The 18,798-nt window shown below is 30.6% G+C and overlaps 1 protein-coding gene across 8 annotated transcripts; it reads left to right on the top strand.

Annotated features, from left to right (window-relative positions):
- Positions 1-450: 450 nt before the first annotated feature.
- LOC111298911 (putative LRR receptor-like serine/threonine-protein kinase At1g56130) lies at positions 451-15,705 on the top strand. 8 transcript variants are annotated; one of them, XM_022893667.2, is made up of 26 exons: positions 505-581; positions 658-838; positions 1,986-2,175; positions 4,676-4,747; positions 5,002-5,073; positions 5,171-5,242; positions 5,545-5,616; positions 6,856-6,927; positions 7,044-7,115; positions 7,241-7,312; positions 7,397-7,465; positions 7,565-7,636; positions 8,205-8,276; positions 8,365-8,430; positions 9,189-9,254; positions 9,488-9,532; positions 10,246-10,310; positions 11,251-11,627; positions 12,163-12,361; positions 12,434-12,592; positions 13,160-13,278; positions 13,834-14,044; positions 14,144-14,372; positions 14,487-14,637; positions 14,764-14,847; positions 15,152-15,705. In XM_022893667.2, the coding sequence occupies exons 2-25, from the start codon at positions 712-714 to the stop codon at positions 14,812-14,814; spliced, it is 2,772 nt and encodes a 923-aa protein (XP_022749402.2). In that variant the 5' UTR covers positions 505-581; positions 658-711; the 3' UTR covers positions 14,815-14,847; positions 15,152-15,705. The 8 variants fall into 8 exon arrangements, with proteins under 8 accessions (XP_022749397.2, XP_022749402.2, XP_022749401.2 ...); XM_022893666.2 differs by having other exon boundaries at positions 14,764-14,810; positions 15,152-15,362; XM_022893662.2 differs by lacking the exon at positions 14,764-14,847 and having other exon boundaries at positions 451-581.
- The last annotated feature ends 3,093 nt before the right edge of the window (positions 15,706-18,798 follow it).

The raw sequence follows: 18,798 nt of genomic DNA, 5'->3' as shown, positions 1-18,798 counted from the left end.
TAAAAAAGATTAATGATAATTTTTTTTATTTTTTTCGATTTTAAAATTTTTTTAATGAAGACTTCAAAACTATTACAACAAATAAAATTCAAAATAAGTGTAATAATTCATTATAAACTTTTACAAAGTTAGATAATATATGAAAGGTCATATATGCATAAAAATAAAGTTACGAAAGGAGAATTTGTAATTGAAGTTAAATCATTTATAATAATTTATAATATAATAACCTTCCATGACGCATGGGAGGTTGGTTATTATACTTATACGTAAATATAATAATTTTATATATTTTATATTAAATAAATATAAAAAATAAAAATTATTATGTCTAAATTTATGATGATATGATAAATATAAAATTTATTTTTATTTTTTATTAAATATAAATTTTGATTAAAATTTTAAATTATATTATTTATACATATATAATTTGTGCATATGGTACTTAAAATTATTAGATTTATTCGTAAGTGTGAAATGTAATGGCTGCTGAGCCAAGGTTAGACGTAACAAGGAAAAAGATTGGTAAACTACTTTTATTTCATGGCAGCAGTAGTCAAACCTCTGTAATTGTTTTGGTGAGCAGGCTTTTTCATACCTTGTCAGATTCTTTCATATAATAAAAGGCAACTCATTAATTCATTGATAAAACAGATAGAAAGAAAATATTTAACAACAACAATATTTTCAAGAACTGATAGAGATTCGATGAAGATGGTGATAATCGGATCACCGCTACTTTTGGCTTTGGGTTTATGTGCTCTCTTCATCTTTGGTTTGAAATTTTCAGCTCAAGCTCAGAATCAATCTCAGCCAACTACTGATCCTGCCGAAGGTATGTTTCGATTGCTCGCTTTTTATATACATACTAGAATTAGAAAAGCCATATTGTTGGCATAGGGCCTGTTGTGGACATCCCCAAGGTTTAGCCTAAACCCATGAGTCGCTAGAGAAGCCTTCTTCTCTTTGTTATTTTTAGGAGTATATTGATAGAACGTTGAACAAATAATTCATAAATTAATTTAATTTTTATTTGTTTATTAAATTTAATAAATAATCACGAATTATATTATAAGATTTATTAATTAAATAAATAAATTATAAATATAATAAAATTTATTAATATTTAATTAGTTTATAATGTAAAATTGTAAACGAAAAAAAATTCAATGAACAATTTTATGAATAAATTTAAAGTATATTTATTTATGAAATTTAATAAATAATCATCAATAATATTTTAAAATTTATTAATTAAATAAAAAAATTTTAAACATTATAAAATTTATTCATATTCAATTGATTTACATCCTATTATTATTCATGTTGGCCTTAGAAGGTTCATGAGCATAATAATAATTTTAAGAAAAACGAATAACCATTTTTTCATTATAAGGTTGATTGGAACCCATCAGTGCACCTCATCTATACTTACCATTCTTTTGGCCAACTTGTCATGCAAATATTTATTCCTTCTAATTCTTTGATTATTATGGTTATTTTTCCTATTTCTTTTTTCTTTCTTAAAATTAAAAAAAAAAAAAACCAAAAGTGTATTTAGATAGAGAAAAGAAAAATGATGAATAATTAAATATTAAAAAATTGAATTTTTATAAATAACAAAATACATAAATTTATTTTTATATGAAATAGTTTAGTGTAAGTATACATGATACTTCACTATTTAATTATTTTTATTTAATATCATTTTTGAAAAAAATTATTAAATTAAATCATGGATTGAGTCCTAAAAACTTTTGCTATAATTTATATATAGATTAAATTATAATCAAATATTATATATATAATTATTAAATAATTAAAAAAATCAATCAATCAATAAATTAAAACATAAAATTAAATCAAACTTATATAGAATATCACTTGAATCTAAAGCTCTAGAGCCTCTACTTGTCACGAAGCTGCCTTGACTTTTTTTTATAATACATGTTCAAAACTGACACCGTACAATTTGTGTGCAGCAAGAGCATTGAACTCAATATTTCAACGATGGGGAATATCAGCACGACAAGACCAATGGAACATAAGTGGCGAGCCATGCAGCGGAGCGGCCCTCGACTCTGACTCTACTGACATTGATAACACTGATTACAACCCTTTCATCAAATGTGACTGTTCTTTCAATGGCTCTACTTGCCACATCACCCGTCTGTATGTGCCCTGATTCTTTGTCCCACGAAAATCTATTCTTCTCCTCTACGGTATTTGATAGTTGCATAGCATCTGTTTGACGTTATGGCTGAATGGTGATTACCCATCTGTACAATGGCCTTGAAACTGCTTGCATTGATGTTAGAATTGTTTGCATCCCGTGCATATGGGTCTCCCATGGATAGTATTTGATATATGATGATCATTTCAAAAATTATGATGATTTACACATGGAGATTAAATCATCATATTTGGTAAGCATTAACTGAACTTAGGTGACCAAGATCACCGACAGTAAGCAGATCATTTTTTGGAGATGATTTAATTTGCATTCAAAAGGGTAAGAAATTTTATAAGAAGTGAAGTGATATGTAAAATTAATAATAATCAATATTAATCATTTAATATGTGAATTAAAATTTTGATTTATCTCAAAATTTTAATTATTTTATATAATAAATTTTTATGTTTTTTGTATTCATCAAAATAAATTCAAAAATAATTTTTGTGTTTTCTTTTAACATTTTAATGTTTCATATATATAACATAATTTTTTTCATTCTTCTTCTTATATGATTTTAATAGAATAGTTTCATTTTCTAATTCAAATATTTTTTATATAATTTATATTGTAAAAATTAGTTTATCTATAAATAAATATATTTTTTAATTTAATAATTTAAGTATATTTTATTATAAAGTAAATAAAATTTTAGTAATATTTTATAAATTATAATCTTTAAGCAATATTGAAATCATTAACTTGTGTGACTATTAGAATATGCATGGTTATTATGGTATTTTCAAACAAAATAATATTTAATTTTTAGTAATATCAAATATAGTGATATTTAATTCTTAAAAATTAATCATTGTTAAGTAAAGAAAGTGATTTCAAATCACGAGTGATAAGATCACTGTAACGATTAAATTACCATGGTGATATTTAAAATGATACTTTAAGAGAATATGTCTATTCCTTCCATAAATACTGTCTTAATTTGACTTTTTATAATAAAAATTTTCAACTTTTACTTTAATTTTGTCAATATTTGATTAAATTAAATTTTAACAAGAACATACTTGAAAACTATTTTGTTCAAAGTTTTGAAAAAATATTTTAAAAATAATTTAATTGATAATGGTTTATGAATAAAATATAATAAACTTAAAAAAAATTGATTGAAAAAGTTCAAACTTAGAAACTAATTGTGGGACGAAGGGAGTAGTATTTTGTTTGCTTTCTTGTTAGTTGAATGTCGAAGAGGAAGCAGATGGTCCCTTAATTGGCATTCACATTGTTAAAGTGCGAGACTTCCAACCTAGGCCTCATTAGGCTCCCAACCATAGCTTTTGGCCAAAAACACAATACCAAACACGCCTGGAATAGTTTGGGTGAAAGCCCCCTTTGGCAGCCATTTTCAGAACAAGTGCAAAAGTACCATGGGAGTTGCTTTGGTAGTTTGCAAGCTACTCTTTGGAGAGGAAATGATGAAATACCCCTCCTTGTTTTAAAATATGAAAAATTTATCTATTAAAAAGTTATCTATTAATTACTTTTTCATCTTTTTTCAAATGGAAAGAATATAAATATTTGTTTTCTAACTTGAAGTAATTTAATTTTCATAAGAAAATCTAAAATTTTTTATTTTGTATAAATTTTAAAATTAAATTTCACAATAATTTATTTTTGATACATCTTAATAGTAATTTACTTATAGTATTAAAATGCTTATTCTTTACTTTTCAACTTCCTATCTATTTTAGACATTTTAACTCTTTTCACAGCAATGCCAAGCACTAAAAACTCTCCAATCCCAATTTGCCACATCAATTTCTTGTAGCATTTTCAGATGCACATTTTCCAAAGTCGACTTTTTCAACCGCAAAAACAATGCCAAAGTAGACCTTAAACATTTTAGGTTGAAATCTTGGCCAAGGGATAGATTGAGGTTTATGGAATGGGAAAGTCTTATTTCTTATTTTTACATAGCTAAAAAATCAATGGAATTTCAGGAATGTAACGAAAATGTGGAGGCATGCATAACTTTATATCCAGAAAGTCAAAGTAACAGCCTTTGATAAAAGCTGCCATTTGTTGTTGTTACATTTTATTTACAGTTTTGAGCAAATAAACAGATTAAATGAATTCAGTGGTTAGTTTTGGAAGCTCCTTTTGGAGGGATGCAATCATAGATTAATCATTACTAGAGCTAAAGAGTTTATTTTTTTGAAAGTCCTTTTATTTTTTATCTTAATTAGTTTATCCTTGGATTTCTGTTGTTGGAAATAAAAAGAAATTGAATGCTTAAATCGAGTAAATGTTTGCAGACTGTTCTTAACTTCTTATTGTGTAACACTTATTTTTAGTATTCTGTCAAATTTCGGATGAATGGTTGAATGGTATATGATAATGAGAATTTAGTATTTGAATATCCAGACTAACATATGTGAAAAAGCTTCTTTTTATACATTCTTATTCGAGATAACTTTTTTACAGGAAAGTTTATGCACGGAATGTCGTGGGTGTGATTCCAGATGAACTTTGGTCTTTGACGTTTCTTACCAATCTGTATGGCTTCTATTTTACATGCATGTATACTTACAATTCTACATTTTTAATGAGTACATGCTTTCATATCTCTGCTAAGATCAAGCTCCAGCAAAGCTTGAAGTTAAAATTATGTTGCATATTTCAGCTGTTGTGTTGCATGATTTCAGCTATAATGTTACCATCCAGCGGGACTGTTTTCAATGATGGATTGTCCATGTTTGCTGATGTTATGAATACTGACATCCCCCCATTGTCAACCCCATTTCTTTCAGGAGGCTGGGCCAGAATTACTTAACAGGTCCCCTTTCAGCTTCCATTGGCAATCTAACTCGAATGCAGTGGCTGTACGGAATTCCAACTTTTATAATTTATAAAGTCTCAGTCATGACTTTATTGTTATAAATCTTTCAAGTTCTGATGTGTAACCCTTGTGTTGAATAGGGACCTTGGCATTAATGCACTATCAGGGGAGCTTCCAAAGGAAGTAGGACTGCTTACTGATTTAAGATCATTGTAAGCTAATCTTATACTTTTCTCTGTAATTTATTTAACAACTTGTTTACCCCACTTTTCCATGGTTGCATGATGAGCATCATCTCCAAATGCAGGTTTCTTATTTTACTTTTTTGTTTTACAACACACATTCTGATAATAAAATTTGTTTATAGATTTTTTTTTTTTTCATATCTTCCTGTTTTTGTTCCTCATTGACCTTCCAGGCTGCCATTTTCATATTCACTGTGCTGATTTAAACTAAAAAAATAAAGTGCTTGAGTTGTACAGTCTATTTATTGATGTACTTTGCAATATGGCAGTGCCATTGGAACTAATAACTTCTCTGGTCCTTTGCCATCTGAGCTTGGCAACTGTTCAATGCTACAACAACTGTAAGTTCTTGTACATTGCTGAATATTCCTTTCATTTTCAATGCAGATTCTGCTAGCTTTCTTAGGGAGCGGTTACTAGCTGGGAAAATAGATACATAGCATACAAAGAACTAAAAGTGAATTAACATCAATATGACACATATGACCAAAATTTGCAACAAATCCTATTATTGGTGATTCCCCAAATATCAATGTTTTACAGAGGAACTATATTTAACTAATATGGGAAGAATATTAGACAATCTAAACAGTCTAAAGAGAAAAGCTTACATAGAGACATACTGAGAACAACCATTTAAAGCTTATTAAGTTTTGATGAATAACATGATGCCTTTACTATTTTTTGTTGTAAAGCCTTAAGATTTGTGTAATCCTAAGACATACTTGTAGACTTATATGCTCATTTTAGGGCTTAGGCCATTCTAAAACATTGACATCTTATACCTCTGTCTAGTTCTATGGCTTCCAGTCTACTTGAAAAAGCAATGTCTGATAATTTTAAGAACTTTTGGACTATCTGGATATTTATTTTATGTAGGAAAATGATGAAAAACTTATTTTTGTGTAATTGAAAATAATAATTACTTAGAAAGATCAATCGTTGGTGACATCATTACCATTAGATACATTGATCCTTCATTATACAGGAATTTTGGTGTTATGGACAATCGAAATAATGTTCTTTACTGGGAACCATCAGATTGATTTGCTTAGGCTTCTAAACAGACTACAATGCAATCCAAGTAGGGTTTGGAATAACATCTTTCATTGATGATTTTTATGTTCTAATTTAGAAAAGGGGCATGAGCAAACAATCACTCAAAATAAAGATTGTGGGAATAGGAACAAAAAAAATATTGCATGAAGCAATATGTGTAAGGCTGTTGAAACAAGCCAAGAGCATAATTAAATAGAGACACACTAAACATTTTTGACAACCCAAATACTCATTTTTGTTTAACTTTCGTTAGGATGTATCAGATGATAAATTTCTCTATTTGTTTGAGTATGAAGCTTTTAGACTTTCTGCTATGTTGTATGCTTGAAATCTTATGAGTGAAATCTTGCAGTTATTTCTTATAGGATTCTATTTTTATGCAACCCACTTTCTTCTTTTCTTGTGTTTGTGTACCTCTCTGATGGTTTAATAATTATGATTTACTAGCTATTCATTTCTTGTTTTCACTTGATGAAAAAAGTAGACCATTAGAAATGATGGAACTTTGTTAATGTTGGCAGTTATTTTGATGGTTCTGGTATAAGTGGTGAGATTCCTTCAACATTCGCTAATCTGCAGAACTTGGATACAGTGTAAGAATTTTTTTTTTAATGCGCTGTTTTCTAGAAATTTTCAAACAAATATGCTTTGTTGGAAAAAAAAAAGTATATTCATGAAATTTTTGAAGCAATAGCTCTATTTATTTCAGGTGGGCATCAGACACTGAACTTACAGGGAGGATACCTGACTTTATAGGGAATTGGTCAAAGCTTACTGTCTTGTATGGTTTACTTTCTTCTTGGCTTTAAGGTTCTGATTTGGAGCAGAGGAAAACGGGATAACTGTTTGTGTCTTAGTACCATCTCTGCACAATTTATAATGTCTTGATCTGTTATTTGATTATAGGAGATTTCAAGGAAACTCTTTTGAAGGTCCAATACCTTCAACATTTGCCAATCTTACGTCTTTAACAGAGTTGTGAGTGCCTACATCTTTCTCTGTAAGTTCTTTTAACATGTTGAAGGTCTATGACGTCAACATTCTACTGTGATGCACTTATAGGAGGATAAGTGGTTTATCTAATGGAGGTTCCCTAGCATTTATTAGGGATATGAAGTCCTTAGTTGTCTTGTGAGTCAGCTTAATTCCAGCTTCTCTTACATTTTACTCCTTCCCTCTTGTTGTCCAATAAATTAGTAACATTGACTCAAGAAAGGATATTCCTTGCAGAGATCTAAGGAGCAATAATATTTCTGATACAATTCCATCCAGCATAGGGGAATACCAGAGTTTGACACAGCTGTAAGTTACTCCCGTGAATGGTTGTTTCCATAGTTACAAGTCAAGCTTCTGTCAAGGCAGGTTCTGAGTGAGTTGAACCTGAAACCTGTCAATTGACCATCTGATTGGTCCTTCTAAACTAATGGTCAGATGTTTTGTGAGAGCCCTTTGTAAAGTTTCTTGAATTTATTTAAACAATACTGTGCACAAGGTTAGTAGGTGTGCTTGTAACTAGAACCCGTTTTACTTAAAATTGGGTTAGCAGCCATTTTACTCAAAACTTGATTGTTTTCATGTGTGTCTTATATGTGTGTGTGTGCATGTGTGTCCGTACATATGCATACACAAATACAAATATGTATATACATATGCGCATTAATGCATACATGTATACATATATAAATATATACATACATACATATATATATATGTATGTATGTATGGGGAAAGGTGGTTGCTGTTTGATGGATTTGGTTGAAATTTTGCCAGCTCAATAATTTGCTTAAATAGAATTATTTCTTTAATTACTTTTTGCTTGTTTCGTACAAGATGTACTTTCTAATAACCGTTTGAATATTTTCCTTTCTAGGGATTTAAGCTTCAATAACATAACTGGACAGATCCCAGATGCTCTGTTTAATTTGAGTTCACTCACTTATTTGTAAGACTCCAACTTAAAAATACATATTCATATACCAATTGATTTTTATATATGAAAATATGGTTCATTTTGATGTTTTTATCTGCAGGTTTCTTGGAAATAATAAGTTGAATGGTACACTGCCTGCAGAAAAGAGTTCATCTCTTCGCAATATGTAAGTGCGACTTATATCCTTCAACTCAATGCTAAGATGATATATTAAGATAGTATTTATTTGGAGTAATAGTTTATTCTCATCAATATCATTCACTTATTTGAATCTTAGGGATATCTCAAGCTCCAATCTCTTGTTCACATTATTATGGTGATATAGCCCTATCTTTTGCCCACAAAACCCCTAGGGACCAGCTGCTAAGAGTTCTGTGTAGGATGAAAGTCTACATATATGAACCTTAGGAACCACTTTTGGGAAAAATGATAATAAAATGTAATATATGTGTATTAGAAAATTTAGATGCACTGTTGAATGTAGCTATTTCTATTTCTTTTACCTATTCAAATCTCTTGGTGGTTCTCTTTGCAAAAGGAAGTATTATCTATGAAAAAGAAAAAAAAAAAAAGATGATTCATTCAGGGAAATTTTTCTTGGAAAATCATATATATGTTTCTAAGTTAGATATCAGAAGGTAGATGTGAAGGCACATTCATCGTTTCAAAGCCTTCCCTGCTGGTTTTGCCTTGGAAACTAGGGACCATAAGTTTAGCAAACTTTCAATGCCACCTAAGATTGATTCATGGGGAAACATATATATATATATGTTTTGGACGGTGTTTAAAATTTGCATGGATTGATATATATATATATATATATATATGTTTTGGATGGTGTTTAAAATTTGCATGGATTGATATGATTTAATTTATTCTTAATTCTCTTAATTACGTGCCATTCTCAACATGCAAACCTTGCAGAGATGTATCGTACAACAATTTAGCTGGGAGCTTTCCTTCTTGGATCAACCAACCAAATTTATTAGTGTAAGTTTCTTATAGGTTTCTATATTTGCATCCAATAGATTCCATTGTAGTTTATAAGTTTTAACTTACGTTACGATATTTTGTTCTCTTCCTAAGATATTGACTTCTGCTAGCTCTTGAATATAGGCTGTCCAGTATTATAGAAAGCTTCAAATTTGTAGGATGTGTCTTCATTAAATATACACTGAATGATCATGAAATTGACTATTTTTTTTATGGTGTGCGTTATACAGTAATTTAGTTGCCAACAACTTTACAATAGGACAGTCAAACAGCAGGTAAATTCTCTTGCTGCTATCTTCTCTTTACATGATTTAAGATATGAAGTTGATTTAAAAAGTAATTGCTTTTTCTCAATTTAGAATATTATGGATCTTGTATTATGGCCACTTGTCCTGGTTAAGTTGCTGCTTGTGAGCCAGAAGGCTGCTATAAGTGATAATACATTTTTCTTTTGATAAGATATAACAAACATTTATGAGGTTTGGAACATGGTAATACGCTTTTCAATCATGTTAGTGCTATAGTTATAATAGTATTTTCTCCCCAAAACCATATTCTACCGTTGTGTATTTGTTTTTAAGTAAAATTGCGTAGTTGTTGTATGATATGTAAGTAGTCTTGTTCATTTTTATGGTTTGTTCACTTTTATGTACTTTGTGATGCCTAATGGTTCACGACAAATAAAATGATTTCTAATGCTTAAATTTATATTTTGTTTCTATTCAGTTTCCCATTCGTGTTATGATGTGATATAATGAATGATAAGTAGATTTTTACTATTATATGTGGAGAAAAGGATTGGCTCCTTCCTTAGTTTCGTTGTTGAAGGAAAGGGGAAACGACTTATTGCATTTTGTAAAGACTCCATTTGTGAATTTGAAAGGCTTAAGTTAAGCTTACATAACCTTATTCTGATTTATATGTCATCAAATATTACTAAGCATGTAATCATCATCCTTATGCAACTGCATTGCTCTTCTATTTTCAGTGTTTTGCCATCAGGGCTGAACTGCCTTCAACGGAATTTTCCTTGCAATCGAGGATCTGGAATCTGTGAGTATAATTATAACTTTCCCTCTTCACGCTTCTTATGCAGAAACAAATAGGTTAGCAGCTAGGCCAGAATAGGATGGACAGACCTTCCTGATGTTGGTAGAGGTGTTATTGGCACAATATTGGATTATTACTGGCCATTGGATTGAGTAGAATATGACGAGCAAGCATTTCTAATTTTTGTGTTGCCACTAATATTCTTGATTTCAAATGGTCTTTTCCCTTTTCCTTCAAAGAAAATAAACTCCAGAAAAGAAAAGGGAATAGAGTTATACATTTTCATAAAAACTTAAAGCTGAATATAATTGATTTCCATTTCTTACACACAAATAGTATAAAAAAATCAATTTTTTTAGTTATCCATCATATCTTGGAAATATCAGAATTGATGGCGAATAAAATGTTAATAGGATTAAAAAGACCCAGGTTGATTGCGTACTCTTACTACAGGGAATGGATACTAGAGTAGAGGAAATATGTACTATTACAAAAATACCCCAATTTGAAACCATCACTAAGGTAAATTTTGAAGTGCAAAATGGAATCTCAATCTGAAACTATTATAGTCGAATACTTAATTCTCTAACCATCTTGATTTGAGGGAATATCAATGGTGAGCTTTAGAGGGTGGCTGGAAAACCACCTCCAAACCCTCTACTCTTCCTTTTAATAAGAAAGTATAAAACATGTGACCTTAATTTTGGGTCAGCTTCTTTTTTATTGTTAATGGATTTTAGGTTGGATATTTAACACTATATCAGTGTAGTAAGTTGTTTGTTGACTTGTTTGTTATGTTGTTTGTTGCCCTTATCTTTTGTCCACATACCAAACTTGTTTGTTTCAGTTGTTATTATTGAGCCAGCCCCAATCATGCTAATTTTTTCTACTAAATTACCCTTTTCAGTGCGGTTGATGAATATCTCCTTTTTTTTATTTACAGATTATAACTTTGCAATTAAGTGTGGTGGTCCACAGATTACATCATCAGATGGGACTCTGTTCGAGAGGGACAATGAGACACTTGGTCCAGCATCATATTATGTTACGGACACTAATAGGTGGGCAGTCAGTAATGTTGGATATTTTACTGGGACCAATAATCCTCAGTACACTATTACTTCCGCATCTCAGTTCACAAACACCCTAGACTCAGAGCTATTTCAGACAGCACGGATCTCTGCTTCATCACTAAGGTACTATGGATTGGGGCTTGAGAATGGCACCTATACTGTGAGGCTTCAATTTGCAGAAACACAAATTCTAGATACTGATAGATGGGAAAGTCGTGGGAGGCGTGTTTTTGATATTTATATCCAGGTCTGTATCTCATCATCGAATTCTTCCCTGTATTGCCCTTCAACTGTTACTGTGAAAACTGACATTCAGGATAATGCTGTCAAAGTGTTTTTTATACTAATTAAAAGTCTTAAACAATTGCCAACTTTTGCTCAGTATGCACATATTTGACAGTGATACTTCATTTCTTGAAATATCACTCTTAGATATCATGGAACCGAGATTTTGTTTCCCTCATTTTAAATTTTGACTCAACTAGTTGACAAAGTTCGTCTAAATTGGTGCAACTTCCATCTCAAATACCATTTTTTTTTTGTAATTTTTTGCACAATTTTCCATATAATATAATCCCTCTCAGGCGGGAAATTTTTGGTTCAAGAGAAATTGTTAGTGCACAAATAACTAACCTTAACAAGTTAGTGGGTACTAACTTGAAAAGGCTACCTTTGGTCTTAGGTAAGATTATTCTAGCTTAAGAATGATTACCTGTTTTGGCATGATTCATATAATACTCTTTTATAAGAATAACATTTGTTTCTGAATTTGATTATTCCAGGGGAGTCTTGTTTTAGAGGATTTTGACATACAGAAGGAGGCCGGTGGGGTTTCTAGACGAGCAGTTATAAAAGAGTTTAAGGCTCTGGTATCAGAAAACTACCTTGAAATTCATCTGTTTTGGGCTGGAAAAGGGACTTGCTGTGTTCCAGCTCAAGGTACATATGGGCCGTCCATTTCAGCAATCAGTGCTTACCCAGGTCAGCAATTAACAAATTTTATTCATTTATTGCACAGCATTACAGTATTACTGATTGCTCTGATTTATGCAGATTTCATACCTACTGTTAGTAATAATGCTTCTACTAGCAAGAAGACTAGAACTGGCTTGATCGTGGGGATTGTTGTTGGTGTTGGAGTTGTAGGCCTACTGTTTGTTGCAGCATTCTGCATTTTTAGGAGACAAAGGGCCCGTAAGAAAGATGATGAAGGTAGACTTCAAAGTCTTGGTGCTAATATTTTAGTTGTTTAACTTCTTATTTTTGAAGTTTCTTCTGGGGTTAAAAACTTGTCATGTGCATCCAAGTGGGCCTAGTCTTCTGTCAAAGTTAAGCAGTGAGCACGTAGATGCAACATTTCATCTCAAGAAGAGAATAAAGAAATCCTGTTTGCCTTGAAGGAAAACATTTTATGCCTGTGTGAACCGGGCATTTTTAGAATCATACAATTTTTTTTCTTAATTTCTTCTTTAAGAAACCAATAACGTTTGAGAAAAATGAGGTACTAGTCACAAATAATCTTTCAGTTGCTCCTGCCAGTGATTTTTGGTTTCTACTGGACAAGATTTTAAAAATGCATCTACAAATAGAATATTTGCAAAAGCACATACTCCTTTTATATCAGCTTTAAAAATTTGTGAGACCTTAGAAAAATTAAGTACCTTTTATTCTAATAAAATAAATCTCGAGTATGCACTTCCAACTTATGCACAACCAATCCAATTAATCTTTAGATTAGCAATTTTACAATGGTAACCTGTCTCTTTCTTGAATTTGCAGAGCTACTAGGGATAGATGCTAAACCCTACACTTTCAGTTATGCTGAACTAAGAGCTGCTACAGAGGATTTCAACCCTGCAAACAAGCTTGGAGAGGGAGGATTTGGGCCAGTCTATAAGGTAATTTGTGGTTCTATTATGGCAGAGCAGGTGGATGAATACACCTTGATATGGGATTTTTGTCTGAAATGCCCATAACACCAGTGGATCCATGACTAATCTCAGATTACAGAACCTTTTATGTCAATTTTACTAAGTGGAGGCATTTCACTCGTTTTGATTGTCAATTGATTGTTAACATATACAAGTAACGAAGGGGATGAAACAAGAGCAGCGATAAGACATAAGCCTTTGACACATGATAATAAATTGAAAGTGACTGATCCTATGACCCCCTCATCTGTTTGCATTTGAAAACAAAATAAATGAAATTTTACATTTTTTATTGTTATTCTATCCCTTTTCTTGTGACAAACTGTGTTCTCCTATGAAGGGAACACTGAGGATATAAGTTGATTTTAATTTTGGTGGAATCAAATGTCAAACACTGACAATAAAAGACTGAATGAAAGGAACTCCAGGATATTGAATCATTATATTATGCTAATAGTTCTTTGTTAAGTTTGTTATAACTTCTTTTTTTATCATAATTTTTATTTGAATTATGCTACATAGGGAAGACTTGATGATGAAAGAGTAATTGCTGTCAAGCAATTGTCTGTAGCATCCCGCCAAGGCAAGAGCCAGTTCGTTACAGAAATTGCCACTATATCAGCTGTGCAACACCGTAACCTCGTCAAATTATATGGATGCTGCATTGAGGCAGATCAGCGTCTCCTTGTTTATGAGTATCTGGAAAACAAAAGTCTAGATCAAGCATTGTTTGGTATGAAGATAGAATCAATGAAATTATATGCTTTTCTTTCTAAGTCGGAAAGTTGGAAACATATTGGATGTATAGTTACATATGGCTTGCATGAAGCAGGAAAAAATTTGAACCTCAGTTGGTCAACACGGTATGATATATGCATGGGAGTAGCACGAGGTTTAGCTTACCTTCATGAAGAATCAAGGGTTCGCATCGTGCACAGAGATGTCAAGTCCAGCAATATTTTGCTTGATTCTGATCTCACCCCGAAAATCTCTGATTTTGGTTTAGCCAAACTTTACGATGATAATAAGACCCACATAAGTACCCGTGTTGCAGGGACAATGTAAGATTCTGAAGATTAGCAAACCTAATTTTTTACATCAAATTTATTGTTTTTCACCATGATTTATGCCTTCAGTGGATAAATAGTAAATAGTTGTTGTCATTACCAATGTAGTGGGTATCTTGCACCAGAGTATGCCATGCGTGGACACCTTACAGAGAAGACTGATGTGTTCGCCTTTGGCGTTGTGGCTCTAGAGATTGTTAGTGGAAGACCTAATTCTGATTCAAGCTTGGTGGAAGAGCAGATGTACCTTCTTGAATGGGTATGAATATTTCTTTTTTCTTTGGATATACGAGAGATTGTTTAGTACATTAGTATGTTGTAGAGTTATATTCCTCTAACCTCAGCCCTAGAACCAAGGCTTTGACAAGTAAATGGATATCAACAGGGCGACACTCCGATGATTTGCAAAGTTATAGGATTCATGAGTTTTGTGTGAGTTGCAATCTTGCATTCACTTCTCTTTGATCTGGTACCTTGTCTCCTTTGCTTTGTGTCAAACATTTTCATTTTGTTTTGGTATGCGATTTTGGGTTTCCAGCTCCAAACTTCTATTCTACTGGAAAAAGTTTAAGGCAGTGATTGCTATAATCCAAAAACAAGTCATGTTCATTTAAATCTCTTGTTTTTCTAAATTACACTTACTGACTGGGATTCATGTCACCTTAAGCAATTTAAAACACATTCTACACCTTTAATCCTCTGCTTTCTGAGTTTCATATGCATTATGCGTAAATTGCTTTTCTAAAATATGCTTTCATCTTTCTGCTTACTAGGCTTGGCACCTGCATGAAAAGGATCATGAAGTTGAACTTGCGGACTGTAATTTATCCGAATTCAACGAGGAAGAAATGAAGCGTGTTATCGGAATTGCTCTTTTGTGTACTCAAACATCACCAATGCAAAGGCCATCCATGTCTCGTGTGGTGGCTATGCTTTCGGGAGATGCTGAAGTGAGCAGAGTAGTTTCAAAGCCTGGATACTTGACTGACTGGAAGTTCGATGACGCAACTAGCTTTACGAGTAATCTGGAAACTGGAGCAAGTGAAACCAACTATGATACCTCTATAAGTACAAGCATAGTAGCTGATGCACAGATTTCACCTGGAAATGTTACTAAACCTATGCTCGACGTTATCATTGGAGACGGAAGGTGACATTTTAGCCTTTATCATTATTTTTGTGGCATAAATCTACACAATTCATACATTCTTAATTGTAAATCATCTATATAATCAAAGAATGTGAGCTGCGGCTGTTATTAATTTCATTGTTAGATTGGTTTTACTATTATTTCCTAAATGAAATTAGAAGTTTTGCATTTGTTTCATATTGGCTGAGGGATATGGAGTTTTGGATTAAAGTCATGCACAAGTTGTCTAGCAACTATTTACCACCAGAGAAGCTTCAAAAATATCGTAAGATATATCAAAAACAAATCAACATTAATTACTCTTTGAACAAATGTGCCCAAAGTTCACACAACTAAAGATTCTATTTTAAAATGTGCCCAAAGATGACGGCTGTGACTTTGATTAGCGTTAAGGGCGTGTATCTTGGATTCAAATATATATTTTTTAAATATAAAAACGAATAGAAAAGTAAAACGTATATATTTTAGGGGTTTAGTTAGGTGGTATTGCAACAATTTATATAATCACTTGTAAGAGGATAATATTTAATAGGTCTAAATTTCAAATTTGAACATTTATACTTTCTTATCTTATTTTCAGATTGCAGACTCTTTGTACCAAAAAAAAAAAAAAATTATAAAAATCAAAGGTAAGAAGATAGCAATGGCCAACTAGCAAAACAGTTAGTGGGTAAATCAATACAGCAAGTCATCCCTCATGTTTCCAGTTAACTTGCCTGAAACCTGCTACATATGAAAGCAATGTTATTAGAAGATATATTGGAAAGAATCTGCAAGACTCATAAACCCACCAATGCAATCCAAATTCATAGCATTCTGAAGGGTAGAGCAATATATAAAGAGTGAAGAAGCTATAAGAACACTGACTGTAACTTCTTTTTATTTATAAACAGCCTGAACATGTACACAACCACACAAATCATATTCAACTCAAAAGGTTCTCAGAATTTCCCCTTTTCCATAGTTTCTTCTTCTAGTTTTGTTTTCCACACTGGGAAAGGGGATGGAATCAGACTAATATGAAACATAGATAGATGAAAATAGTCAGGCTTAAAGTGTTCTAATCTACAATTAGCACTGACCTCCATACAGATTGAGACGTAATCTTGATGCACCTTCAGAACAACAGCCTTGTTACTTACTTGTTTCGATACAGAATGTCACTCAGTTCAAAGTTAATGAACGCACAAGTGGAGCTTTGTTTTTAGCTCCACTTTTAACATCTGCAACAAACGACATATATTATAAACAATGCTAGCCTTAATTTGAAAGTATTGATTTTCTGGATATTTCTATAAGGACAAGAAGATGATTTTCCTAATAAGAAAGTAATCAGACTTGAAAAATATGTCTAGAATCAAATATAATTAATTGTAACCTCGATTTGTTTTTTATTTTTTATATATTATCTATATCATCAATATAAAAAAGAGTTTTAATGTATTTTGAGGCTTTTAATTCTAACTACTCGAGCATTTTTTAAATTTTATGAAATATATAATCATTTTAGCATGCGTTTTGAGTTTTGAGTTCAAATTATTTAATTGAATAATTTCAAACTAGTTTTGATTTTTCAAATTTGGATTTTTGACTTTTTTACTAAATTGAATTCAAATTTAAATTTTTTTTAATGTACTTTTGGATTTTAATTCATTTTGTCACCCTTAATCAGGGATATAATTTTTAAATTCCATATTAAATTAAATGATTTTCATATAATGTCTACCTAATAATTAACTTATCAATTTTTATAAAAGATTTTAATATGGTAACAATCTAATTATACTTATGAATTTTAAAAACTCCACAATTGTAAATAGGATAATTTTTATTTTCATAAAGTAATGCTGTTAATTATCAAGTTAAAACCAAAAAAAAAAAAAGACAAGTAATAATTTTATTATTTTTTTTATTATTTTTAAGTTTATAAGTTCTTGTTTTTTGTTTTCTGTTTTTCTTTTTCATGAGAGAGCCTTTTAATTGCAAATTATGTGTTTTTTTATGTTTTCTGGCAAGATTATAATTGATTATAATTATTTTTAATTATTATCAAATAAATTTTAATTAAGATGACTTATAATCTGATTTATATGAATTTTTTATATTAAAATATGCTAATCTATCATTAAATTACTATAAAGTTGAAAAGGTTAGGTGATAAGATATTGATTAAAACAAAAATAAATTGGAAGAAAAAGGCATGAAATTGGAAATATGAGAATAAATAAAAATAAATAAATGTACTCTATTTTTTTTAAATTCTAAAAAATTATATTTCTTTTTATATTTAAAATAAATTTCCACCAAACATTAGGAAGAGTGTATGTTGTATTTTTTAAAATGAAAAAAAAATATATATATATATATATATATATTTGTATTATCGAGCATAATTAGGGATAACAATTTTTTTTCTTTTTTTTTATTTTTAATTTACACTTCAGTCAAGATTTGACAACTGCTGAAATCACTGTCAAAATTAATACTGATAAGATCAGGACTCAGTGTAGACACCCAATTTGATCCAGGCCCGAATCAATTGGGCCTAGTCCAAATTGGTTGGACCATTTTGTTTTTTTTTTTTTATTTTTGTATTTTTTATTTTTATTTTTATTTTATATTATATATATTTATCTTTTATGTATTTATTATTTACTTATTTATTATTACTATTTATTAATATATATATCTTTATTTTTTTTCTTTTTTTCTTTTTTTTTTCTTTTTTTTTCTGTTAATATTCATATATATATATATATATATTTATTTATCTAGTTATATGTTTATTATTATTTATCTATTATTATTGTTAATTTATTTGTTAATTTTTTAGTTTTTCTTATTATCTTCATTTAATTATATATTTTTTATTTAATTTTTTATTTTTTTGATTTTTTTCGGTTGAAGATTGGATTGGTTTTGGAGGAATCCCACTGTAAATTGGGATTCAATTAGAGTTCATATTGGATTCAATGATTGAATCCCAATATGAAGAGGAGTTGGGATTGATCAGAAACTCTTCTGATCAATCCCTATAAAAGGATCCACTGATAAAAAAAAAAAGGGACAGATGGAGAAAAGAGTTACTGGCTGAGAGAAAAAGAAGATACAAAGAGGATTTAAAAGCTAAAAAGGTTTGGGTGCGTTTAGAACAGCTCTAAGAATCGGTAGGAATTTTTTACGAATTTTTTTCTGGAAATTTCAGGAAAATTTTCAGATTCCGGTTGAATTTTTCAACGAAGGTTGAATTTTTTGGCAGCTATTCCGGCT

Source organism: Durio zibethinus, chromosome 18 (genome assembly GCF_047325235.1).
Source record: "Durio zibethinus cultivar Kanyao isolate XHJ-2024 chromosome 18, ASM4732523v1, whole genome shotgun sequence".
In the NCBI taxonomy this organism is placed as follows: domain Eukaryota; kingdom Viridiplantae; phylum Streptophyta; class Magnoliopsida; order Malvales; family Malvaceae; genus Durio; species Durio zibethinus.
This window is presented reverse-complemented; position numbering and strand designations above follow the sequence as displayed.

Coding starts and splice junctions, on each gene's coding strand:
- LOC111298911 (XM_022893662.2), top strand. CDS start 486: ATGGCTGCTGAGCCAAGGTTAGACGTAACAAGGAAAAAGATTGGTAAA. Junction 7,116..7,240: donor TGGTCAAAGCTTACTGTCTT/GTATGGTTTACT, acceptor ATTTGATTATAG/GAGATTTCAAGGAAACTCTT. Junction 7,313..7,396: donor CTTACGTCTTTAACAGAGTT/GTGAGTGCCTAC, acceptor ATGCACTTATAG/GAGGATAAGTGGTTTATCTA.